The following is a 26747-nucleotide window of genomic DNA, read 5'->3' on the forward strand; positions in this document are numbered from 1 at the left end:
AGAAGAAGAAGAAGAAGAAGAAGAGGAAGAAGAGAACAAGAAGAAGCAGCTCAGACTTGGTGGCTCATGCCTATAATTCCAGCACTTTGGGAAGCCGAGGAGGGAGGATCACTTGAATCCATGAGATCAAGACCAGCCTGAGCAGCACATTGAGACCCTGTGTCTACAAAAAATACAAAAATCAGCTGGACATGGTGGCATGTGCCTGTAGTCCCAGCTACTTGGGAGGCTGAGGTGAGAGGATCGCTTGAGCCCAGGAGGCGGAGGCTGCAGTGAGCCATCATCATGCCATTGTACTCCAGCCTGAGTGGCAGAGTGGGACTCTGTCTCAGAAAAAAGAAACAAACAAAGACAGATGGGTACACACAAGCACAGACTGTGGAGATTACAATAAATAACTAATTCTTTAATGCCCAGGCATTGACCAACATCCACAAGCATCAAGAGCATCCAGGAAAACATGACCTCACAAGATGAACTAAAGGAGGCAGGAGTGACCAATCTCAGAGTGATGGACATGTGAACTTTCAGAGAAAACGCTCAAAATGGCTGTTTAGAGGAAGCTCAGGGAAACTCAAGACAACACAGAGAAGGAATTCAGAATCGTATCAAATATATTTCACAAAGAGATTGAAATAGTTTTTAAAAATCGAGCAGAAATTCTCGACCTGAAAAATATCACTGACATACTGAAGAATGCATGAGATCTCTTACCAGCAGAACTGATCAAGCAGAAGAAAGAATTAGTGAGGTTGAAGACAGGCTATTTGAAAACACACAGTCAGAGAAGACAAAAGAAAAAAGAATAAAAAACTATAAAGCGAGAAATAAAATAAAAACAATGAAGCACACCTACAAGATCTAGAAAATAGCCTCAAAAGAACAAATCTAAGCATTAGAGGAGGTAGAGAGAGAGAGATCAGCATAGAAAATCTGTTCAAAGAGATAGTAACAGCTTCCCAAACCTAGAGAACTATATCAATATTCAAATGCAAGAAGATTGTAGACCACCGAGTAGATTTAAACCAAAGGAGACGACCTCAAAGGCATTTAATAATCAAACTCCCAAAAGTCAAGGATGAAGAAAAAATTCTGAAGGCAGAAGGAGAAAAGAAACAAATAACATATAAGGAGCTCCCGTATATCTTGGAGCAGACTTTTCAGTGGAAACATTATAAGCCAGGAGAGAGGGGCATGGCATATTTAAAGAACTGAAGGAAAAAAAACTTTCATCCCAGAATAGTATATCCAGGGAAAATATTCTGAGGTCAGGAGTTTCAGACCAGCCTGGCCAACATGGTGAAAACCCATCACTAGTAAAAATACAAAAATTAGTCGGGTGTGGTGGCACCCATCTGTAATCCCAGCTACTCAGGAGGCTGAGGCAGGAGAATCACTTGACCCAGAAGGTGGAGGTTGCAGTGAGCTGAGATCGCGCCACTGCACTCCAGCCTGGGTGACAGAGTGAGACTCTGTCTCAAAAACATAATCATAGGAATAATAAAGGAAAAGGGCAAAAATTCAAACAACTTAACAGAAACTGGGCAAAAGAGCTGAACCGGCCCTCCACAGAAGAGGAAATGTGGAGGAATGGCTAATGAAAACATGAAGAGGGGCTCAGCCTAACGGGGAGATATCACGTGACACCCACCAGACGGGCAAAAATCCCACAACCCAATCCATGCCAGCGTTGGGGAGAATGGAGAGAAGCAGGAACACCAGGCACTGCTAACGCTTGTGAAGTATATTTCTGCTATGCTTGTATATGAAAGAGTGTGTGTTGTGGGTTATGAGGAAAATTACATTTTTACCTGGGATGAAATTTTAAAACTTGAAAGCTACTGACCAGAAGAAACTTGCGCTTGTGTACAAAAGAAATGCCCAAGAACGTTCCCAACAAAACACAGTCCTAAGGGCCCCAACCTGGCCAAACACTCATCCACGGGAAGATGAAGACATTTCCCATGCTCCCCTCAGACGACGGGAGACCATGCAGCAATGAAAATGAGCCATGTCAGTGTGGGTGGGTCTCAGGGAGAGAATGGAGGACAAAAATAGACATAGAGCAGGTGCTCAGAGCCATGCAGTGTTAGGAGCAGCCACGCAGGAGAATTTCCTCACGTCAAAGTTCAAAACTACAGCCGAGGCAACAGAGCAAGACCCTGCCTCAAAAAGAAAACAGAAAGTTCAAAAACTAAATGGCATATCTTTTAGGGATGTACACACACGGTGAAAGAAACATACTATGAAGGAAAGTGTGCAAATAATAAAGACGAAAGCAGGAAGTGATTCCCTCCGTAGAAGGGAAGGGACTGGGACTCAGGCAGGGCCTCCAGGGAGCATCCAAAGTTATGTCTCTTCAGATTCTACTCCCTAAACTTGGTGCAGGTCCTCTGTGTCCAATGTGTCAATATTCTTTATCTTACCCATACTGTACAAATGCTTTATTTCTATTCAATATGTAGAAGACAGTTATAAACAAGATGCATTCAATAGCAAGGTGGCAGATGAACATCAGGAAGGAACATTCATGAGCTTCCATCCACGGAACCTCACCATGGATACGCTTGTGATCAAGGGCCTGGTCTCCCCTCAAGACACGGTCACAGATCAGAGGCCACACCATCCTAGCAGTGGAGCAGGACCAGCTGGGACAGGGTCCTTCTGTGACACCTGCTGCATCACCAGGCTGGGTGAACGGACACAATTGCCAGAACTCACAGAATAGAAGTATCAGCACCGAAACCTCACAGGAAAAATGGTAAGTTCTAAGTTTCTCCATTAATAGTAACTCTCAGATTAATCTCTGTCATCCATAGCTTCTCCAAGAAATAACTTTTTAGGGTGACGTGCCAGGCGCCATGTTGGAGGGCTGGTGGTAGCGGCTTGGGGAGGTGCTCACTCTGTCGGTCTCACTCTCTCACACGCTTCCCCTGGCTCCCTTCGTTCCCCCCCACCCCACTTGGCCTGCGTGCTGGAGGGTGTGCGAGGGAGTGGGAGGATGTCAGGGGGTGGGGGGAGGCGTTCCGGTCCCCAAGAGACCCGCGGAGGGAGGCGGAGGCTGTGAGGGACTCCGGGAAGCCATGGACGTCGAGAGGCTCCAGGAGGCGCTGGAAGATTTTGAGAAGAGGGGGAAAAAGAAAGTCTGTCCTGTCCTGGATCAGTTTCTTTGTCATGTAGCCAAGACTGGAGAAACAGATTCCGTGGTCCCAATTTAAAGGCTATTTTATTTTCAAACTGGAGAAAGTGATGGATGATTTCAGAACTTCAGCTCCTGCGCCAAGAGGTCCTCCCAACCCTAATGTCGAATATATTCCCTTTGATGAAACAAAGGAAAGAATACTGAAAACGGTCACTGGATTTAACCGTATCCCTTTTACTATTCAGCGATTATGTGAATTGTTAACAGATCCAAGGAGAAACTATACAGGAACAGACAAATTTCTCAGAGGAGTAGAAAAGAACGTGATGGTTGTTAGCTGTGTTTATCCTTCTTCAGAGAAAAACAATTCCAATAGTTTAAATCGAATGAATGGTGTTATGTTTCCTGGAAATGCACCAAGCTATACTGAGAGGTTTAATATAAATGGGCCTGGGACACCCAGGCCACTTAATCGACCAAAGGTTTCTTTGTCAGCCCCCATGACAACAAATGGGTGGCCTGAGAGCACAGACAGCAAAGAGGCAAATTTGCAGCAAAATGAAGAGAAAACTCACAGTGACTCTTCGACATCTGAATCAGAAGTTTCCTCAGTGAACCCTTTGAAAAATAAACATCCAGATGAAGATGCTGTGGAAGCTGAGGGGCATGAGGTAAAAAGACTCAGGTTTGACAAAAAAGGCGAAGTTGGAGAAACAGCCAGTCAAGCGACTTGCAGAGAAATTTCTTCAGTTATGGTAGAAGAAACAGAAGCATCACCTTCATCTCACGATAAAGACAAAGAAAGCCGTGGTACCCGGCAGCGCGTTCAGAAGAGGATGAAGAAGATGAAGAGGAAGAAGAAGGGATTGAGAGACCATCTGTAAAAGGGAGGAGTAATGAGATCCTCAAATTCTTGCATTCGTTGTTTTCGTGAAAGAACTGTACATCATGGAACTCCTTGTAATGCCGACGCTGGGCTTTTCTCCCACCTGTATGCAGTTGCTGCTGAATTTCAGGGGATGTGATTTGAACTACAGAACATCAGAATTCACGAAACTTAACTGTGGAGGTATTTTGAATATAAAATTTAAGTACAACAACATTTGCTTATTTTTAGAGTCTTTTATGACATCAAGAGAAATGATCCCAGAAAGAAAAAACCAAGAAAAAGAATCTGATGATGCCTCAACTGTGAATGAAGAGACTTCTGAGGAAAATAATGAAATGGAGGAATCTGATGTGTCTCAAGCTGAGAAAGATTTACTACATTCTGAAGGTAGTGAAAACGAAGGCCCTGAAAGTAGTGGTTCTTCTGACTGCCGTGAAACAGAAGAATTAGTAGGATCCAATTCCAGTAAAACTGGAGAGATTCTTTCAGAATCATCCATGGATAATGATGACGAAGCCACAGAAGTCACCAATGAACCACTGGAACAAGACTATTTAGAAACATTTACATGCAGTATTTTACACACAGTTCTGGTTTTAACACTGTATAAAACTTTTATGTAAAAAAGTGCACCTTTAGTTTTACAAGAAAAGCAGGTTGTAAAATAAAGTACTTTATGGATAATTCCTGAAAGAGTTGTCCATGTAAGAACTGTGAATATCAGCTCCTCTGGGTCCTGCTTACCTTACCGCTGATTTCTCTTTCTTTCTTTCTTTCTTTTTTTGGTCTGGGCAAATCAGTGGTTTGTATATAGATTTTTTTTTTTTAATTTAGGATTACAGTTTTTAAACTGGAAAGTAATTATAATTTTGAACAGTTTTTTGAGATTATCACATTTAGTTTATACATATGCAAGAAGCTTTTTGTCTTCTGTCTTTCTGATAGCTCTAGCAGTTTTCGTATTTTGGTCATAGTTTCAACATTTTAACATGTGAATAATAGGGTTTCATGCTGGTTTCCAGATTGTATTGTTCGGCTACATACAATGGAATCTTAATATATATATATATATATATATATATATATATATATACACATATATATATTATTCTAAGGGGGAAAATGTTATATTTTTCTGTTTGTATAAGAGATGAATACAGTGGATACTTTTTCTATTGGTAATGATTGAATTCACCTCTTTCAGAAGACATTTTCTTTCTCTTCTGAGTAACTGAAATAAAATCTGGCCTTTGTGAAACCCTGGAAATACCACGACCCTCAACTAGAAACACCAATACCAGCTCCTCCGCGAGTTTCCAGCTCCACAACCTAAGACATCAGAGGCAGCATTGGCTCCTCACGTAGAGTCCAGCTCCGGGACCCTCATATTTGAACCGCAGGACCATCTCACCCCTGGATCTCCAGCTGCACCACACTCAAATTAGAACAACATCAGCTCCTCCCCAGGTCTCCACCTGCACAGCCCTCGAACGGGAACGTCAGCTCCTCCCCGGGTCTCCAGCTGCAGGGCCCTAAAACTAGAACATCAGCTCCCGCCTGGGTCGCCAGCAGCACCACCCTCAAACTGGAACATCAGATCCCCATGGGTCTCCAGCTGCAGAGCCCTGAAACTGGAACATCAGCTCCCCACCAGATCTCCAGCTGCATGGACCTCAAACTGGAACATCAGCTCCCCGCCGGGTCTCCAGCTGCACTGCCTGCAAACTGGAACATGAGCTCCCCGCCGGGTCTCCAGCTGCATGGCCCTCAAACTGGAACATCAGCTCCCCACCAGATCGCCAGCTGCACGGCCCTCAAACTGGAATATCAGCTCCACCCCGGGGCTCCAGGTGCACAGCCCTCAACCTGCAACATCAGCGCCCCACTGGGTCTCCAGATGCACGGCCCTCAAACTGGAACATCAGCTCCCTGCCAGGTCTCCAGCTGCACAGCCCTCAAACTGGAATATCAGCTCCACCCCAGGGCTCCAGATGCACGGCCCTCAAACTGCAACATCAGTTCCCCCCCGGGTCTCCAGCTTCACGGCCCTCAAACTGGAACATCAGCTCCCCACCAGATCTCCAGATGCATGGCCCTCAAACTGGAACATCGGCTCCCCACCGGGTCTCCAGCTGCATGGCCTTAAACTGGAACATCAGCTCCCAGGCCCTCAAACAGGAACATCAGCTCCCCACAGGGTCTCCAGCTGCACGGCCCTCAAATTGCAACATCAGTTCCCCCCGGGTCTCCAGCTGCACCGCTTCAAACTGCAACATCAGTTCCCCCGGGTCTCCAGCTGCACCGCTTCAAACTGCAACATCAGCTCCCCGCTGGGTCTCCAGCAGCAAGGCCCTCAACCTGGAACATTAGCTCCCCCGAACCTGGGTCTCCAGCTCCACAGCCCTCAACCTGGAACATCAGCTCCCCGCAGGGTCTCCAGCTGCACGGCCCTCAAACTGGAACATCAGCTCCCCACCGGGTCTCCAGTTGCACGGCCCTCAAACTGGAACATCAGCTCCCCACCAGGTCTCCAGCTGCATGGCCCTCACACTGGAACATCAGCTCCCCACCAGATCTCCAGCTGCACGGCTCTCAAACAGGAACATCAGCTCCCCGCAGGGTCTCCAGCTGCACGGCCCTCAAACTGGAACATCAGCTCCCCACAGGGTCTCCAGCTGCACGGCCCTCAAACTGCAACATCAGTTCCCCCCTGGGTCTCCAGCTACACCGCGTCAACCTGGAACTTCAGCTCCCCCCCGGGTCTCCAGCTCCACGGCCCTCAACCTGCAACACTGGCTCCCCACCGGGTCTCCAGATGCACGGCCCTCAAACTGGAACATCAACTCCCCACAGGGTATACAGCTGCATGGCCTTAAACTGGAACATCAGCTCCCCGCCCAGGTCTCTAGATGCACGGCCCTCAAACTGGAACATCAGCTCCCCGCCGGGTCTCCAGCTGCACGGCCCTCAAACTGGAACATTAGCTCCCCACCAGGTATACAGCTGCATGGCCTTCAACTGGAACATCAGCTCCCCACCCAGGTCTCCAAATGCACGGCCCTCAAACTGGAACATCAGCTCCCGGCCAGGTCTCCAGGAGCACGGGCCTCAAACTGAAACATCAGCTCCCTGCCAGGTCACCAGCTGCATGGCCCTCAAACTGGAACATCACCTCCCCACCAGGTCTCCAGCTGCATGGCCCTCAAATTGCAACATCAGCTCCCATCAGAGTCTCCAGCTGCATGGCCATCAAACTGGAACATCAGCTCCCCCGCGGGTCTCCAGCTGCACAGACCTCAAACTTGAACGTCAGCTCCCTGCCGGGTCATCAACTGCACGGCCCTCAAACTGGAACATCAGCTCCACCCCCGGGTCTCCAGCTGCACAGCCCTACAACCGGAACATCAGCTCCCTGCCGGGTCTCCAGCTGCACGGCCCTCAAACTGGAATATCAGCTCCCCGCTGGGTTCAAACTATTCCAGTTTGAGGGCCGTGCAGGTGGAGACCCGGCGGGGAGCTGATGTTCCAGTCTGAGGGCTGTGCAGCTGGATACTCGGTGGGGAGCTGAAGTTCCAGTTTGAGGGCCATGCAGCTGGATACTCGGTGGGGAGCTGAAGTTCCAGTTTGAGGGCCATGCAGCTGGATACCCAGTGGGGAGCTGAAGTTCCAGTTTGAGGGCCGTGAAGCTGGAGACTCGGGGGTAGCCGATGTTGCAGTTTGAGGGCCGTGCAGCTGGAGACCTGGGTGGGAACCTATGTTCCAGTTTGGGAGCCATGCAGCTGGAGGCACTGCGGGGAGCAGATGTTCCAGTTTGATGTTCCTCCCTGGGTCTCCAGGTGCACGGCCATCAAACCGGAACATCAGCTCCCCGGCCCGCAAACTGGAACATCAGCTCCCCGCCGGATCTCCAGCTGCACAGCCGTCAACATCAGCTCCTCCCCGAGTCCTCAGCTGCACGACCCTCAAGTTAGAACATCAGCTTCTCCCCAAGTCTTCAGCTGCGTGACCCTCAATCTAGAACATCAGTTCCTCTCTGAGTCTGCAGCTGCAAGGCCCTGAAACTACATCAGCTTCTCTCCAGTTCTGCAGCTGCAAGACCCTCAAACTACAACATCAGCTTCCCTCCAGGTCTCCAGTTCCGTGACCCTAAATCTAGAACATCAGCTCCTTCCTGAGTCTCCAACTGAAAGACCCTCAAAGTGAACAACATCAGTTCCTCCCCGAGTCTTCAGCTGCACGACACTCAATCTAGAACATCAGCTCCTGTCTGATTCTCCAGCTGCACGACCCTCAAACTACAACCTCAGCTCTTCCCCGAGTCTTATGCTGCATGACCCTCAATCTAGAACATAAGCTCCTCTCTGGGTGTCCACCTGTAGGGAACTCAAATTAGAACGTCAGCTCCTCCCAGAGTCTTCAGCTGCATGACCCTCAATCTTTAACATCAGCTCCTCTCCGGATCTGCAGCTCCATGACCCTAAAAATACATGAGCAGCTCCTCCCTGAACCTTCAGCTGTACGACCCTCAAACTACAACATCAGCTCCTGTCTGCACCTCCAGCTGCAGGGCCCTCAAAGTAGAATATCAGCTCCTCCCCAAGTCTTCAGCTGCACGACCCTCAAACTAGAACATCAGCTCCTGTACAGATTTCCAACTGTAGGGCCCTCAAACTAGAACATCAGCTCCTCCCCGAGTCAGCAGCTGCAAGACCCTCAAATTGCCACCTCAGCTCCTCCCGGAGTCTTCAGCTGCACGACCCTCAATCTCGAACATCAGATACTCTCCGGGTCTGCAGCTGTAGGGCCCTCAATCTAGAACATCAGCTCCTCCCGAGTCTTCAGCTGCATGACTCTCAAACTAGAACCTCAGCTCCTCCCCGAGTCTTCAGCTGCACAACCCTTAATCTAGAACCTCAGCTCCTCCTGAGTCTTCAGCTGCACGACCCTCAATCTAGAACATCAGCTCCTCTCCAGGTTTGCAGATCCAAGACCCTCAAACTAGAACATCAGCTTCTCCCTGAGTCTTCACCTGCATGACCCTCAATCTAGAACATCAGCTCCTCTACAGGTGTGCAGCTGCAAGACCCTCAAACTAGAACATCAGCTCCTCTCCAGGTCTGCAGCTGCAAGACCCTCAAACTAGAACATCAGCTCCTCTCCAGGTCTGCAGCTGCATGACCCTCAATCTAGAACATCATCTTCTCTCCAGGTCTCCAGTTCCGTGACTCTAAATCTAGAACATCAGCTCCTCCCTGAGTCTCCAACTGAAAGACCCTCAACGCGAAAAACATCATCTCCTCTCCAAGTCTGCAGCTGCAAGACCCTCAAACTAGAACATCAGCTCCTCCCCAGGTCTGCAGCTGCAAGACCCTCACACTAGAACATCAGCTCCTCTCCAGGTCTGCAGCTGCACGTCCCTCAAACTAGAACATCAGCTCCTCTCCAGGTCTCCAGCTGCACGACCCTCAAACTAGAACATCAGCTCCTCTCCGGCTCTGCAGCTCCAAGATCCTCAAACGAGAACATCAGTTCCTCTCCAGGTCTGCAGCTGCACCACCCTCAAACTAGAACATCAGCTCCTCTCCGGGTCTCCAGCTACAAGATCCTCAAACTAGAACATCAGCTCCTCTCTGGATCTGCAGCTGCAAGACCCTCAATCTAGAACCTCAGCTCCTCCCCGGGTCTTCAGCTGCATGACGCCCAAATTAGAACCTCAGCTCCTCCCCGAGTCTTCAGCTGCACGACCCTCAATCTAGAACATCAGCTCCTCTCCAGGTCTGCAGCTGCAAGACCCTCATACTAGAACATCGGCTCCTCTCCAGGTGTGCAGCTGCACGACCCTCAAACTAAAACATCAGCTCCTCTCCGGGTCTGCAGCTGCAAGATCCTCAAACTAGAACATCAGCTCCTCTCCGGGTCTGCAGCTGCACGACCCTCAATCTAGAACATCAGCTCCACCCCGGGTCTTCAGCTGCACGACCCTCAAACTAGAACATCAGCTCCTCTCCAGGTTTGCAGATCCAAGACCCTCAAACTAGAACATCAGCTTCTCCCTGAGTCTTCACCTGCATGACCCTCAATCTAGAACATCAGCTCCTCTCCAGGTCTGCAGCTGCAAGACCTTCAAACTAGAACATCAGCTCCTCTCCAGGTCTGCAGCTGCAAGACCCTCAAACTAGAACATCAGCTCCTCTCCAGGTCTGCAGCTGCATGACCCTCAATCTAGAACATCATCTTCTCTCCAGGTCTCCAGTTCCATGACTCTAAATCTAGAACATCAGCTCCTCCCTGAGTCTCCAACTGAAAGACCCTCAACGCGAAAAACATCATCTCCTCCCCAAGTCTGCAGCTGCAAGACCCTCAAACTAGAACATCAGCTCCTCCCCAGGTCTGCAGCTGCAAGACCCTCACACTAGAACATCAGCTCCTCTCCAGGTCTCCAGCTGCACGACCCTCACACTAGAACATCAGCTCCTCTCCAGGTCTCCAGCTACAAGATCCTCAAACTAGAACATCAGCTCCTCTCTGGATCTGCAGCTGCAAGACCCTCAATCTAGAACCTCAGCTCCTCCCCGGGTCTTCAGCTGCATGACGCCCAAATTAGAACCTCAGCTCCTCCCCGAGTCTTCAGCTGCACGACCCTCAATCTAGAACATCAGCTCCTCTCCAGGTCTGCAGCTGCAAGACCCTCATACTAGAACATCGGCTCCTCTCCAGGTGTGCAGCTGCACGACCCTCAAACTAAAACATCAGCTCCTCTCCGGGTCTGCAGCTGCAAGATCCTCAAACTAGAACATCAGCTCCTCTCCGGGTCCTCAGCTGCACGACCCTCAAACTAGAATATCAGCTCCTCTCCAGGTTTGCAGCTCCAAGACCCTCAAACTAGAACATCAGCTTCTCCCTGAGTCTTCACCTGCATGACCCTCAATCTAGAACATCAGCTCCTCTACAGGTGTGCAGCTGCAAGACCCTCAAACTAGAACATCAGCTCCTCTCCAGGTCTGCAGCTGCAAGACCCTCAAACTAGAACATCAGCTCCTCTCCAGGTCTGCAGCTGCAGGACCCTCAAACTAGAACATCAGCTCCTCCCTGAGTCTTCACCTGCATGACCCTCAATCTAGAACATCAGCTCCTCTCCAGGTCTGCAGCTGCAAGACCTTCAAACTAGAACATCAGCTCCTCTCCAGGTCTGCAGCTGCAAGACCCTCAAACTAGAACATCAGCTCCTGCCCGAGTCTTCAGCTGCATGACCCTCAATCTAGAACATCATCTTCTCTCCAGGTCTCCAGTTCCGTGACTCTAAATCTAGAACATCAGCTCCTCCCTGAGTCTCCAACTGAAAGACCCTCAACGCGAAAAACATCATCTCCTCCCCAAGTCTGCAGCTCCAAGACCCTCAAACTAGAACATCAGCTCCTCCCCAGGTCTGCAGCTGCAAGACCCTCACACTAGAACATCAGCTCCTCTCCAGGTCTCCAGCTGCACGACCCTCACACTAGAACATCAGCTCCTCTCCAGGTCTCCAGCTGCACGACCCTCAAACTAGAACATCAGCTCCTCTCCGGCTCTGCAGCTCCAAGATCCTCAAACGAGAACATCAGTTCCTCTCCAGGTCTGCAGCTGCACCACCCTCAAACTAGAACATCAGCTCCTCTCCGGGTCTCCAGCTACAAGATCCTCAAACTAGAACATCAGCTCCTCTCTGGATCTGCAGCTGCAAGACCCTCAATCTAGAACCTCAGCTCCTCCCCGGGTCTTCAGCTGCATGACGCCCAAATTAGAACCTCAGCTCCTCCCCGAGTCTTCAGCTGCACGACCCTCAATCTAGAACATCAGCTCCTCTCCAGGTCTGCAGCTGCAAGACCCTCATACTAGAACATCGGCTCCTCTCCAGGTGTGCAGCTGCACGACCCTCAAACTAAAACATCAGCTCCTCTCCGGGTCTTCAGCTGCACGACCCTCAAACTAGAACATCAGCTCCTCTCCAGGTTTGCAGATCCAAGACCCTCAAACTAGAACATCAGCTTCTCCCTGAGTCTTCACCTGCATGACCCTCAATCTAGAACATCAGCTCCTCTACAGGTGTGCAGCTGCAAGACCCTCAAACTAGAACATCAGCTCCTCTCCAGGTCTGCAGCTGCAAGACCCTCAAACTAGAACATCAGCTCCTCTCCAGGTCTGCAGCTGCAGGACCCTCAAACTAGAACATCAGCTCCTCCCTGAGTCTTCACCTGCATGACCCTCAATCTAGAACATCAGCTCCTCTCCAGGTCTGCAGCTGCAAGACCTTCAAACTAGAACATCAGCTCCTCTCCAGGTCTGCAGCTGCAAGACCCTCAAACTAGAACATCAGCTCCTGCCTGAGTCTTCAGCGGCATGACCCTCAATCTAGAACATCATCTTCTCTCCAGGTCTCCAGTTCCATGACTCTAAATCTAGAACATCAGCTCCTCCCTGAGTCTCCAACTGAAAGACCCTCAACGCGAAAAACATCATCTCCTCCCCAGGTCTGCAGCTGCAAGACCCTCAAACTAGAACATCAGCTCCTCCCCAGGTCTGCAGCTGCAAGACCCTCACACTAGAACATCAACTCCTCTCCAGGTCTGCAGCTGCACGTCCCTCAAACTAGAACATCAGCTCCTCTCCAGGTCTCCAGCTGCACGACCCTCAAACTAGAACATCAGCTCCTCTCCGGGTCTGCAGCTGCATGACCCTCAATCTAGAACATCAGCTCCACCCTGGGTCTTCAGCTGCACGACCCTCAAACTAGAACATCAGCTCCTCCCTAGGTCTGCAGCTGGAAGATCCACTAACTAGAACATCAACTCCTGTCTGGGTCTCCAGCTCCATGACCCTCAATCAAGATTATCAGCTCCTCCCTGAGTCACCAGCTGAAAGACCCTCAATGTGAACAACATCAGCTCCTCCCCGAGTCCTCAACTGCATGACCCTCAAACTACAACATCAGCTCCTCGCCGAGTCTTCAGCTGCATGACCCTCAATCTAGAACATCAGCTCCTCTCCGCGTCTGTAGCTAGAAGATCCACTAATTAGAACATTAGCTCCTGTCCAGGTCCCCAAATCCATGACCCTCAATCAAGATTATATCAGCTCCTCCCTGAGTCTCCAGCTGAAAGACTCTCAATGCAAACAACATTAGCTCCTCCCCAAGTCCTCAACAGTGCGACCCTCAAACTACAACATCAGCTCCTCCCCGAGTCTTCAGCTGCATGACCCTCAATCTAGAACATCAGCTCCTCTCCGGGTCTGCAGCTGCAAGAACCTAAAAGTAGAACATCAGCTACTCCCTGGGTCTGCAGCTGGAAGATCCACTAACTAGAACATCAGCTCCTGTCCGGGTCTCCAGCTCCATGACCCTCAATCAAGATTATCAGCTCCTCCCTGAGTCTCCACCTGAAAGACCCTCAACGAGAACAACATCAGCTCCTCCCCGAGTCCTCAACTGCATGACCCTCAAACTACAACATCAGCTCCTCGCCGAGTCTTCAGCTGCATGACCCTCAATCTAGAACATCAGCTCCTCTCCGTGTCTGCAGCTAGAAGATCCACTAACTAGCACATTAGCTCCTGTCCGGGTCTCCAGCTCCATGACCCACAATCAAGATTATCAGCTCCTCCCTGAGTCTCCAGCTGAAAGACTCTCAACGCAAACAACATTAGCTCCTCCCCGAGTCTTCAACAGCGCGACCCTCAAACTACAACTTCAGCTCCTCCCCGAGTTCAGCTGCACGACCCTCAATCTAGAACATCAGCTCCTCTCCGCGTCTGCAGCTGCAAGAACCTAACAGTAGAACATCAGCTCCTCCCCGAGTCTCCACCTGAAAGACCCTCAATGAGAACAACATCAGCTCCTCCCCGAGTCCTCCACTGCATGACCCTAAAACTACAACATCAGCTCCTCGCCAAGTCTTCAGCTACATGACCCTCAATCTAGAACATCAGCTCCTCTCCGGGTCTGCAGCTGCAAGAACCTAAAACTAGAACATCAGCTCCTCCCTGGGTCTGCAGCTGGAAGATCCACTAACTAGAACATCAGCTCCTGTCCGGGTCTCCAGCTCCATGACCCTCATTCAAGATTATCAGCTCCTCCGAGTCTCCAGCTGAAAGACCCTCAACGCGAACAACATCAGCTCCACCCCGAGTCCTGAACTGCACGACCCTCAAACTACAACATCAGCTCCTCCCCGAGTCTTCAGCTGCATGACCCTCAATCTAGAACATCAGCTCCTCTCCGGATCTGCAGCTGCAAGACCCTCAAACTAGAACATCAGCTCCTCTCCGGGTCTGCAGCTGCAGGGCCCTGAAGGTAGAACATCAGCTGCTCCCCGAGCTAGAACACATGTCCCACCTGGATCTCCAGCTCCACGACCCTCACAGAAGAACAGCCACACTGGCTCCTTCATTGTCTTCAGCTCCACAACCTAAGACGTCAGTGGCAGCACCGGCTCCTCCCTGGACGTCCAGCTCAACAACTCTCATAGACTTAAAAGGCAGCACCCGCTCCTCCCCAAGGCTCCATCTCCACCACCCTCGGATTTGAACAGCGGTAGCAACAGCTCCTCTCCAGGTCTTCAGCCCCACGACACTCCCTGAACAATCCCTTCTCGTGAAATTCAGCAGTCAAGAAAACTGCAGCGAAAGTAAATGAATAAATGTTTTGTTTTCAAATCAATGTCTCTTTTATGTTCAGGCAAGTCAGTTAACTATTCTACTTTCCATTAATCTTGCAATCTACTTATGTCCAATGTGAGATAGAAACACACCATTTGAAAACACGTTTAAAAACTTAGTAATTTTTAAAATATGATCACACAGCTGTAGACACGATCTTATTTCTCTCTGCCTGTGCAGAAGTCTTATGAAAATTCAAACTATGAATTAACTTTGTTGAGATTCCCAGAATACACATTAATCCCAACTGTTACTCCCCTCCTTAAAATCTTTTAACACATTCCCATCACCTGAGCATAAATGCCAGCTCCCATCCACAGCCCAAAGTGCCCAGCACGGCCCTGCCCTCTGCCCTGGTCTATGGTCTCCCCTCTTAAATGCCAGCACCATCCACAGCCCACAGTGCCCAGCACGGCCCTGCCCTCTGCCCTGCCCTCTGCTCTGGCCTAAGGTCTCTCCCCTGTGCCGTTCCCTTCCTGACGGACAGGCCTCTGTCCGTTCCTCAAACCACACAGGCTCAGGCTTCACTCCAGGCCTTTGCCCTTCTGTGCCCTCTGCCTAGGGTGCCTTTCCCGGGCTCTGCATCCTCCTCTCAACCCGCTGAGCTCCAGCCTGCTGGTCGCCCCTCAGGTGGATGAACACACGGTGTCCTCTCGCCCCACCAGCTTTTGCACAGGCTCTTCTCTGTGCCAGACACACACCCTCTCTATCGGGGTTTACTCTCTAAATACCATTCATCCTTACAGTCTCCACTGAAATATCGCTCCCTGCCCACCCCCCTCACTTGGACTTAACCTTGATTAGGTTGCCAACCCCCGTCTCCTGACTCCGGGAAGCTAGATGCTCTCCTAGCACTCGGAACTTGCCCATCGCCACATTTGCACACCTGTGGTTACTGGGTTAGGTTGGTGCGCAAGTCATCGCGGGTTTTGCCATTACTATTAATGAACTGCAGCACCGGCTCCTCCCCGTTTCTTTTGTTTTTTTTTTTTTGCCATTACTTTTAATGACTGCTGCACCAACCTATTAGAATCATTTATATTTATCCATCCATCATCTGCCTTCCCCTCTAGAAAGGAAGCTCCATGAGAATAGAGGCCAAATCTACTCAAATCACTCCACCTTCCCAGCACATTGTTTGTCAATAATCATTTACCAGCTGACTGATAGAGAAATGCCTTCCCTGTTGCTGGGATGAGGCACATGACACGCCCCTTTGAAAGTCAATTCCATGGACAGTTAGCATTTGCTCTTCACTCCTGCACCCGTGGCGTGGCTGGGCTTAGGCTGATCTAGTCTGGCTTTGACTCCAGGCTGAGGATGGGAACCATGCCTGCTCCACACGCCTCTCATCCCACAGCCAGAGCCGCCGTTCCCTGGGGCACGTGCATCTCATGGGGAAAATCAAGAGCCTTAGAGGGCAGGCTTGGCAGTGCCCACACATTCCAGGCTTCTGCTTGTGCCGTGTCTGTGAAAATCTCGTTGGCAGAAGCAAGTCACCCAGCCACGAGCAACACCTATGGGATGGATAAGTCCATCCACCCTCCCTCGGGCCCTGGCAAGGTTGTGGCTATGTCATACTCTTACGGGGGGAGTGAAAAATTGAGGCCCAACATTAAATCACCCACGCAAGAAATGTCAGCCTCTGTCCCCAAGCTGGAATCATTCTTCACCAGCGGGTTTGCCTGAGCTGAATTCCCTTTGTAATGGTGTCTGCAGGTTTAGGCCAATGCTGTTCCCCATGGAGGACAGAGAAGCCTCAATGGGCCTCCGTCTGTTGGGAAGAACAAGATACTAGCTTGGTGCAAAACCACCGCAAGCCCCAGGGGGCCCTTGCGCCATGAAACAGGAGAGGGGCAGAGAACTGTGGGAGCTCAGGAAAGCTCACATCCCCAGCCCCTCCCGTGCGTCCCCAGCCCCCTCCCCAGCATGCCCCCATCTCTGCTTCCTTTCTTTCTTTCCTTCTCTTTCTTTCTTTCCTTCTCTCTTTCTCCCTTTCTTTCTCTCTTTCTTTCTTTCTTTTTCTTTTCCTTCCTTCCTTCCTTCCTTCCTTCCTTCCTTCCTTCCTTCCTTCCTTTCTTTCTTTTTCAGGGTCGGGCTCTGTCATCCAGGCTGGAGTGCAATGGCGTGATCTCGGCTTACTGCAACCTTCACCTCCTGGGCTCAATCAATCCCCCCTCCTCAGCCTCCCCAGTGGCTGGGACTACAGGTGCACGTCACCACACCCAGCTAATTTTTTTTTTTAGAGACAGGGTTTTGCTATGTTGCCCAGGCTGGTCTCGAACTCCTGAGCTCGAGCAATCCTCCCACCTCAGCCTCTCAAAGTGTTGGAATTACAGGCGTGAGCCACTGAGTCCAGCCTGCTTTATTTTTCTTTACAGTACTTGGAACCTTCTTTTTTTTTTTTTTTTTTTTGAGACAGAGTCTCACTCTGTCTCCCAGGCTGGAGTGCAGTGGCGCGATCTCGGCTCACTGCAACCTCTGCCTCCCTGGTTCAAGCAATTCTCCTGCCTTAGCCTCCCGAGTACCTGGGACTACAGGCATGTGCCACCACCTCCGCCTGCACCTTGATCTCAGAGACTTCTGGCCTCCAGAACCATGAGACAATAGGTTTCTGTTGTTGAAGCCCCAGTCTCTGGAACACTGTTAAGTAGCCCCGGGAAGCTGGCACAGAACCCGGCCGGCCCTCCTGGGCGAGCTGCTTTCTGCCAGGCTCTGGGGGTGGTGGGTGGCCTTTCACTGATCTCCTCCAGCACTTGACCCTGTTCTGACTTGTATTTTGGGAGTGTCTTTTGTCTTCCTAATGTTGATAGCCTCACACACGTGGCATTGTACTGGCACCCGAGAACCAGCACTCATGTATGCAGCACTTTCAGAAATTAGTTATATTTATGCATGGTCATGGTCATACTCATAAATCTAATTGGACTTCTTTTTTAAGAAAGTGAAACAAAGCCTGAATTCTCCATTGTCGTGTCGGCCTCAGTTCCCGGAGCTGTCCTGTAAGTTCCTTGAAAACAGGTGCACCCAACCTGTACGTGGGACCTCTCAACAGCTGCCTCATAGCCTGGGCCCTGGACAGCTCTGAAGTCAGAGGAGTGGGGCTTCAGTAGGTTGCGCTGGGGTTAAATCCTGGCCGTTACCCACGAGGAAAGACCAATGCAGCAGAACTGTCCCTGAAGCAGCGAAACGTGGTCAGGAGCCATCCGTCAGTGAGAGCCATCCCTTTGGAAGTTCTTCACGGGACAATACGTCTTAGAATTTTTAACACATAGTGACGTGCCACGAGGTGGCTCTCCCGCCCCATTCCTACTGACATACGTTTATATTCAAAGTAGAAACAGAAATCATCTTCTACATAACAAAGTCCTGAAAATCCTCACCGCTCTTAAGCCACGTGGTTCCTCAGCACCGCCTGAGCTGACCCGTCCCAGCTCATGATCACGCAGACAAAGACATAACTGTAGAAGTGTTGGTATTTCATATGTATCAAATTTCATTTTTAAAAGACATTTTTAGGGGGCAGAAATGTTCTAGAACAACTTTTAATGTTCCACAAAAGTATAAATAGTAGAAAAGGAAACTAGTGCATGTGAACTAGGACTCCATGAAAAGTACCCAGTAGTTGAAGCTCCACGACTCCGTGGACAGAAGTTTGCATAAATATTTAAGCGATGTTAATTCCTGAACATATAAGCAAGCCGTGGCAGGTCTGTGGTCAGAGCCCTCTGGAGTCCTTGCTGGGAAGGCGCAGCTCAGGGGGCTCCTGTTACTGGTTGAGGAGGGAAGACATGCCACTCACCTCTCCCAGGGAGCCCCCGGCCACGGACTCTGGCAAGAACAATGGAGCAGAACATAAGGAGCAGTGGCCAGGCAGCAGGTGCACCTGTGTCCCCTCCTGCATCCCCCCTGCATCCCCTGCCCGCATCGAGGCAGCAGGGTCCACAAGCTCTCAGGGGCCACGTGCAGGACACTCCAGGAAGGACCACACAGCCTGAGCTGGGGGCCACAGAGAGAGGACTTAAGGGGAAGGGCAGACACCCCACCCCTCCCCACACCCTGCCCCCTGCCCTCTGCCCCCTGCCCCCGGCAATCACCTGGGTCTGTGGCAGCAGCTGTGGGGACAATGGTAGACGGCAGGACCCAGCCCCATGGGGGAACTTCCTCTCCATGTGGGGTTCCAGCAGGATGGGGCCAGACCCACTGCTTCTTTCTCCCACGTCTTCCCAGCCCTTGGCCCAGGCCTGCCACAGCCATGGGAGTGCACAGCTCAGCAGGTAACTAAATCCCTGGCTTTCTAGCTAGAGAATGAAAATGAGGGTTCCCAGGGAGAAAGGACATTTTAGGGAGATTCAGGAGAGGGAGAGTCTTGGTAAGTGGCGTGTGGCCTCCTGGGCTGCCCTGAGCTGTTCACATGTGGATTTGAGCTCATGGGCAGACCTCAGCCTAGACCCTGGCGGTGCACACACTGGGCACATGCAAACAGCATTGAAGGCTTTGAGAAAGGAACTGGCTGGGGAAATCCAGACCACAAAATGTTAGTTGAAACTTACAGCCTGAATTTAATCGGGTTAATGCTCACTAAAACAAACCAATACAAAATCAACACTCTTCATTGGAGTGAAATAAGATGCAGAGTCTCCTAACATAATATTCATGGTGTCCAGAATGCAATTCAACCTTACTAGGATACGAAGAACCAGGAAAATGGCAACTCACACTGGAACCAGCCAGCCCATGCCCGTACCAAGATGACTGAGATGTTGTGATCTGCTGGCAAAAACCATGAAAATAGCTGTGATAAAACCACTGCAGCCCTAGTCACAAACACTCTTGAAACAAATGAGAAAGGAGACAATCTCAGGAAGGAACTAAAAGATGTAAATATAAACCAAATGGACATCTTAGAATGGAGGGGCAATAAGTTCTTTTTGAAAAAAACCTCACTGGATGGGATTATAGAAGACAGTAAAGAAATATCAGAATGGAACAAAGAGTCTGTGGATTTGAATATAGGTTAATGGAAATTATCCAATCTTAACAACAGAGAAAAACACGAGAAAGGAATGTTTTAAATGAGAGTATCTTCTCATGGAGACTCAGTGTGCAGACCTAGCTTGTAACTCTCCTGCCACTGGAGGGGCAGGTGAAGGAGACCTACATGAAGATGGATTCACAAATTCCAACTAGCAAATATGGGTTCCAGGCAAAGTGTGAAAAGTTAACTATGTACATTTTATTTCCTAGACAGTGATGCACTGTGTAAAATTAAATCACCCCAAATATAATGATAGAGATAGAATAAAAATCAAAAGGCAAAAAGTGAAGCAAACGCCATGCAAACCCTCATCGAAGACAGTGGGATAAGCCACGTTAGTATCAGGCAAAGTAGGCTTCGAAGGAAACAAAATCACCAGGGATAAAGAGAAGAAAAAAATGATGACAAAAGGGTCAAGAAAACAACAATCCTAAATGTGAATTCACCAAATGCCAGAACTCTAAAATACTTGAAACAAAAATTTAAAAACCCAAAAAGAGAAATAGACAAAGTCCACAGTGAGGAATGGTAACACTGCTCTATTAATAAAGATTATACTAAAAAGATGGAAAGTTCTCAATAATGTAGGTTTCGACTTTTTAAAAGGTAGAAAAAGGAAACCAAAATGAATAAAAACCAAACAGGAGGAGGGAAATAATAAAGGTAAGATCAAAAAACAACAAAATTATTTTAAAATACAATAGAAAAATGAATGACACCAAACCTAATTCTTTGATTAAATTTGAATAAAATTGGTGAACTTCTAACAATACCATTGAATAAAAAAGGAAAGGAGGGAGACACAGTTTACCAACATTGAAAAAGAAAAATGGGTCATCATTATAGACACTGCAGACACTAAGGGATAAACAGGGAATAATATGACAACTCCATACACATGAACTCAACACTCAGGTAAAATGGATGGATTCTTCAGAAAACACAAACTCACCCCATGTGAAAGCAATAACCTCAGAGGGTTATTTGTATTCCCAAACCTTTTAACAAAGAAATCTCCAGGCCCATTTTTTTGGCTAAGAAATTCTAATAAATATTTCACAAAGAAATGCCATCAGTTCTACATAATGTCTTCAAAAAATAGAAGAGGAGGACTCCCCAAATTATTTAATGAGGGCAAGTCATCAGGATACCAAATGCAGACAAGGAGCATTCAAATAAAGAAAGCTACAGATCAATACTCTTCATGAATATAGACATAACAGTCCTCATTAAAATGTTACCAAATTAAATCTGGCAATAAACAAAAAGAGTAAAGAGTACCATGCTAGAGTGAAGTGGTGCTATTTACTCCAGGAATACAAGGGTGGTTTGATAGCTTAAAAAGTAAAATCGACTAATGCAATACATCATATTAACAGTTTAAAGAATAAAAATGACATGATAATATCAATTGATGCCAAAAGGCAGTTGACAAAGCAATATCAATTTATGATAAAAACTCAGCAACAAAGATTAGAGGAGAACTTCTCCAACCTGAACAGGGCATCAGCAGAAGGTCTATGGCTGGCATCACACTCAACAGTGAGGGACTCATGCTTTCTCAGTGAGATCAGGCAGAAGATAGGAATGCCCAGATTTTCTAATCCTATTGGACATCACACTTAAAATCCCAGTCAGTACAAGGCAAGAAAAAGAAATAAAATGCATATCGATTGGAGAGAAAACAGCAGTGTCCTTAGTTGTAGATGACATGATTTTACACACAGAAAATCCCAAGAAACACAAAAACTAAATAAATAAATAACTCTCAGAAATAATGAATGAATTTAGCAAAGTAGAATTTATGATCAACAAATCATATTTCTACATTTACGTAGAAAGCCAATCATATTTTTACATAATAGCAATGTATAATTGGAGACTCAATTTTTTAAAAAATGCCTTTGTATAACAGGTCCAAACAATGAAACATTTAGGTATGAATCTTTCCAAACATGTATAGGATCTCCAAGTTACTACAAAAGACCTATGAAGACAATTTTTGCATATATGTATATATGTATAAATAAATGGAGAAACAACATGTTCATAGATTGAAAGACCCAACATGGTAAATACATCAGCTCTCCCCAAATTGATCTGTAGTTTAATGCAATTCCAATTAAAATCCCACAAAAATGTTTAAACCGAGCTGATTCTAAACTTTATATGGAAAGGCAAAAGACAGAGAATATGCAACTTGATACTGAAGAAGAACAAAGTTGGAGAAAACATAAAATTAAAACTACTTTATTTTAAGACTTACTATAAATCTGCAGTCATCAAGACGGTGGCATTTGCAGAGTAGCAAACGTATAGATCCTTGAAACAGAATACAGTGTCCAGAACACAAACATGCCAAATATGCAAAAGGAGTCAATGGAGGGAAGGAGTCTTTCCAACGAACGGTTATGAATCATGTTGACGGGCATGTGCAAATATCTGCAATCTAAACCTCACATCTTATGAATACTTAACTGAAATTAATCATAGATCTAAAATGAAAACTACAAAAGTGTAAACATTTTAGAAGAAAATATAAGGAGAACTCTTCATGACCTATTATTAGGCAAAGAGTTTACTATAATCAGGTTAAAAAATTGATGTACTCCACAAAATGTTTAAAATTAAACTTTGTACTAAACGATATCTCAATTCAATTGCACCCTGGTAAAAAGCCAAGTCTACCTGGACATCTCAGAATCCTCTGCACCAATGTGGAAGGATGCTGGCTTCCCACACCTGCTGTAGTCAGTTACCAGAAACCCAGGGGCTTAAAGCAATCGAAGTTTCTTCTCTCACAGCTCTGGAGGCATGAAGTCCAAAACCAAGGTATGGGCAGGGCCTGCTCCAGTCAAGGCCTCTCAGGTCTGTGGGGTGTGGCGGGCGGAGGAGGCACCTCTGGGACGGTTGCCACATCAGTCACAGCAGAAGCACCCGTGCTTCCCCCAGCATCCTGAAGAAAGTTGAGGAGGAGCAGTCAGCAGCTGTGCCCTGTCTGTTTTAGCAGGAGCCTGAATAAAGGCACAGGTGGCTGCAGCTGCGTCCAATGCCACCAAATGGGGCCTTTGTGAGCCATGGACATACCGAAGGACCTCAGCATCTTCAAAGCCCTCAGACGTGGCAGAAAACCAGTTGGGAGGAATATTTGCTCCCGCACCGACGCGCAGACAGCCTGACGTGTATGAATACAGAGACCGGGGGGTTCCTTCCGAAGGCTGTGTAAATTCCCATCGTGTTTTCAATGGGCATTCATTTAGCAGTCTTGGCTTTATGAATTATAAAAATAAATGCTCTGTTTGTTTTTGTCCCTCAAATGCACTCAGTTAACCTGCTCCTGTCCCCAGAAGGCGATTAACAAACACTTAAACTGCTGGGCAGCTTGGTCATTACTCCAACCCTGCATGACGATGGAACCATCAACACAACTTACTTTGATATTTTTTCCTCCCCAAGCACCAGCTCAGAGGAGGCCAGCAGGCCCGGGCCCCAGGAGCTTCACCTCCTCCTGATGCGATGTGTGACTCTGGGACCTCCTCACACCCCTGGCCCCGCAGCCCCTTCCCCTGCATGCCCCCTCCTGTGAGAGTCTCAGTGACTGTCCAAGAGCACACCTGGCCTTCTCTCTCCATGACCTTCTCCTGGGCTCAGACCAACACAAGGAGAGCCAGGATGGAGAGTTCAGGCCTCAGCTTCCCCTCAGTGTGGCCCCAGGGCCTGGGGTGGTGATTGCCCAAGCCTCCTCAAGTGTGGTGGGCGGGTATTGCTGCTGGTGTTGAGGTGGGGGGGTGTTGGAGTGGATGGGTGTTGATGGGTGTTGTGGTGGGGGAGTGTTGACTTGAGTGTTGTGGTGGGTGGGTGTTGTGGTGGGCGGGTGTGGACTCAGGTGTTGTGGTGGGCGGGTGTTGTGGTGGGCGGGTGTGGACTCAGGTATTCTGGTGGGTGGGTGTTGACTTGGGTGTTGTGGTGGGTGGGTGTTGTGGTGGGCAGGTGTGGACTCAGGTGTTGTGGTGGGCGGGTGTTGTGGTGGGCAGGTGTGCACTCAGGTGTTGTGGTGGGCGGGTGTTGCCACGGGTTTGTCACCTCTTCCTGTCCCAGGAAAGTGCTGGTTCCCAAGAGCACTCCCAGGTAATGGGTTGAGGTTTTCCACTATGGGCCCCAGCACCAGTTCTGGGCCCCAGGAAATTCTCTGTGGACGCTGTGCTCTTACCCCGTGCATGGACATTGAGCTATTGGTAGGTCTTTACAAACAATCCTGGGTCCACTATTCTGAGAGGAGCTGAACTCCTGTGTGAGACGCCACATCGGAAACACCAGGGCCAAAAGCACAGATGGAGTCTTCTTTTGCTTCCCCAAAGGAAGAATGCACAGGAGCCTGGCACTCCTGGAGCTGAGGAAACCCTGAAATGTTGGCATCTGCAGATCCTCTCCAAAAAGAGGTCACCAGTCTCCTAACTGCAAGTCTGACCCCAGCATTCTGGGAGCCAAGAGGGAGAAAGAGTCTGTGGATCTCCCTGCTCAGTAAATTGGCTTTCACTAAATCCTCTCTTTGCATAAGCAGCATTACCCAGTGTCCTGGAGCTTAGAAAAGTCCTGTTTCAATGTCTGAAGAAAATAAATTGTTTCTTTTTCCAAAGTCAGGGAGGAGTATTTGACTGCCAGTGTGGACTGAGGGGTCTTGGGATCACACTCTTCCCAATGTGCTTTGAACCGACCCTCTGTGTCTGCCTCACCATCTCCTCTGCTTATCTAGACACTTGGGAACCCTAACACAAATCCTTCTAGGAGTCTGTGGTGTGGCTCAGCTGCCTCTGTAGGCATCTCTTGGGGTTAAACATTTTCCACTCTGCTAAGGCAGTGCCATCTATTCTTCTGCTTCATCTTCAGAAGACACTGAGCCCTTCCCCACCCTCCCTTCCCCACCCCCCACACCAAGTCCGTGGTGCCCTTGAGGCCACAGGGTTACTGCCATAAGATTTTTGTACTGAGTGTTCTCTCTCCAAGCAACTGTGAGAGATTTCTATGGGCAAGGCCTCCGGGTTCCTGTTAAATCAAATTGTAGTTGAGTGTTGGGTGCTATTCAAGAAGCATCCACCTTTCTCCTTCCTAACAGAGCCCTGAGTTATTCAGTCACATGGTTTGAAACATGGGGTGAGTGCTGGTTGACTTAACCTAACCAGCACCGTCTCACCCTATGTCACAGTTACTGGTTCCAAGGTGGGTGCATAACTGAGGCTCATGCCAGGTGCCACACAGCACTCCCTTGGTCCCCCTAATGGACTTGGGGATGGGCAAGGGCCTGCGTTGTTCCAATTAGAGTCAAATACACGTTGTGCTAAGAGTGTGCTTGTTCATGCTCCCTCTTTGATGAAGAATGCAGCCTCAGAAATTGTTCCTGGAGATTTTGCCACACTCAGAATGATTCTGACTTCACTGAAGGCAGAGCAGAAAATTGGGAAGAGACTGAGTCCTGGGTAGCATCCATGAGCTTCTGTGCTCAGATTCACCCTGAAGCCTGGCCTGCTTCTGAACTACCCACCTGAGTCAATAAATTGCCTTCCTATTAAAGTCAAATTGAGCTGGATTTTTAGTTACTTGCACCTGCAGGTGTTCTGTGAAGCTGGTACTGTGAGTTTGTATCTGAGAATATTTACAGTTTCTCTCATGGTTGAGTCAATCATTTCAAGGATGCTTTGAGGGTAAAAAGAATGATCAATTGTGAAGCAGTGAATTGTGCTGCCAGGCACAATTCATTGGGCAATAGAAAGCCTCATTTCCTGGGCAGTAGAAAGTTTCATTGTACATTAGTTACATATCTTGTTTCTGTCTCAACCTCCTATTTTTTCATATGCAAAGGAGGTAAGGAAGTCCACATAAGTCCAGCAGCTAATATGCCTCTCAGGCATGATCCAAAACAGAATTGAATTATGCAAGCCTTGTTAAAATTCATTGTCGTCATTCATATTTCTGAATATTTAAATTAGAAATTCTGAAAAAGTAGTTTGTTTCAGAGGTAGTTTGTGTGTTTGTAGGTATTTTTTCAGGATCAAAAGTTTATTTTTTATTGTCTGATTGAGTTTAATTTACATATAATAAAATTTAGTAATTTTAAGTGTACAAATGAATGCATTTTGACAAATATATATAGTCATGTACACAACACTACCATTGAAATACATTTCATTACCCCGAAAATTCCCTTGCATGCTGCTGTAGTCAGTGCCCCCTCCACCACAGCTCCTGGCAGTTGCTTTCTTTCACTCTGGTTTTGTCTGAGAATTTGATACAGGCCACGTGTGGTGACTCATGGCTGTAATCCTAGCACTAGACTGAGAAGGGAGGATCACTTGAACAAGGAGTTTGGGTAACATAGCAAAACCCTGTCTCAAAAAAAAATACACACACACAAAAACTTAGCCAGGTGTGGTGGCACACACCTGTGGTCCCAGCTACTCAGGAGGCTGAAGAATCACCTGAGCCTGGGAGGTCAAGGCTGCGGTGATCTGTGATCACATCACTGCACTCTGGCCTTGGTGACAGAGTGAGATGTTGTCAAAAAAAAAAGAAAGAAAGAAAGAAAGAAAGAAAAGCATTTGATATAAATGGAATCATACAGTAAATTATCTTATACCTGGTTTCTTTCATATATTTTAATGCCTTTGAGCTATGTCCATGTGGTTTCCAGTGTGTATGTCATTCTTCTTACGTTGGGCAGTAACCACTGCAGGAATATATTACAGCTTGTTTATCTATTCTGCAGTGATAGACTATTTTAAAAATATTTGGCTATTAAGAAGAAAGTTGTTATGAATACTTATATTCAGGCCTTTGTGTAAACAGATTTTCACTTCTCTTGGTTGAAAACATAGGAGGAATTATTATTTTTTAAGTCATGGATTTTTAAATGATTGTCAGTTACTTTAAAAAATGTAAATTCTTAAATTAAAAAGTTTAGGATGTCTGACAACCCTGACAAAAACAAGCAA

General features: G+C 48.1%; 1 protein-coding gene and 1 pseudogene across 1 annotated transcript; both read left to right on the top strand.

The window, feature by feature from the left end:
- The first annotated feature begins 1738 nt into the window (after window positions 1-1738).
- LOC134809512 (uncharacterized) lies at window positions 1739-7466 on the top strand. Its single transcript, XM_063806475.1, has 2 exons — window positions 1739-2761; window positions 5236-7466. Exon 2 carries the CDS (start codon window positions 5792-5794, stop codon window positions 6905-6907), a length of 1116 nt encoding a protein of 371 aa, XP_063662545.1. The 5' UTR covers window positions 1739-2761; window positions 5236-5791; the 3' UTR covers window positions 6908-7466.
- Window positions 2852-4801, top strand: LOC107973023 (serine/threonine-protein phosphatase 4 regulatory subunit 2-like; annotated as a pseudogene).
- Window positions 7467-26747: the final 19281 nt, after the last annotated feature.

Source organism: Pan troglodytes, chromosome 2, assembly GCF_028858775.2.
Source record: "Pan troglodytes isolate AG18354 chromosome 2, NHGRI_mPanTro3-v2.0_pri, whole genome shotgun sequence".
Taxonomy (NCBI): domain Eukaryota; kingdom Metazoa; phylum Chordata; class Mammalia; order Primates; family Hominidae; genus Pan; species Pan troglodytes.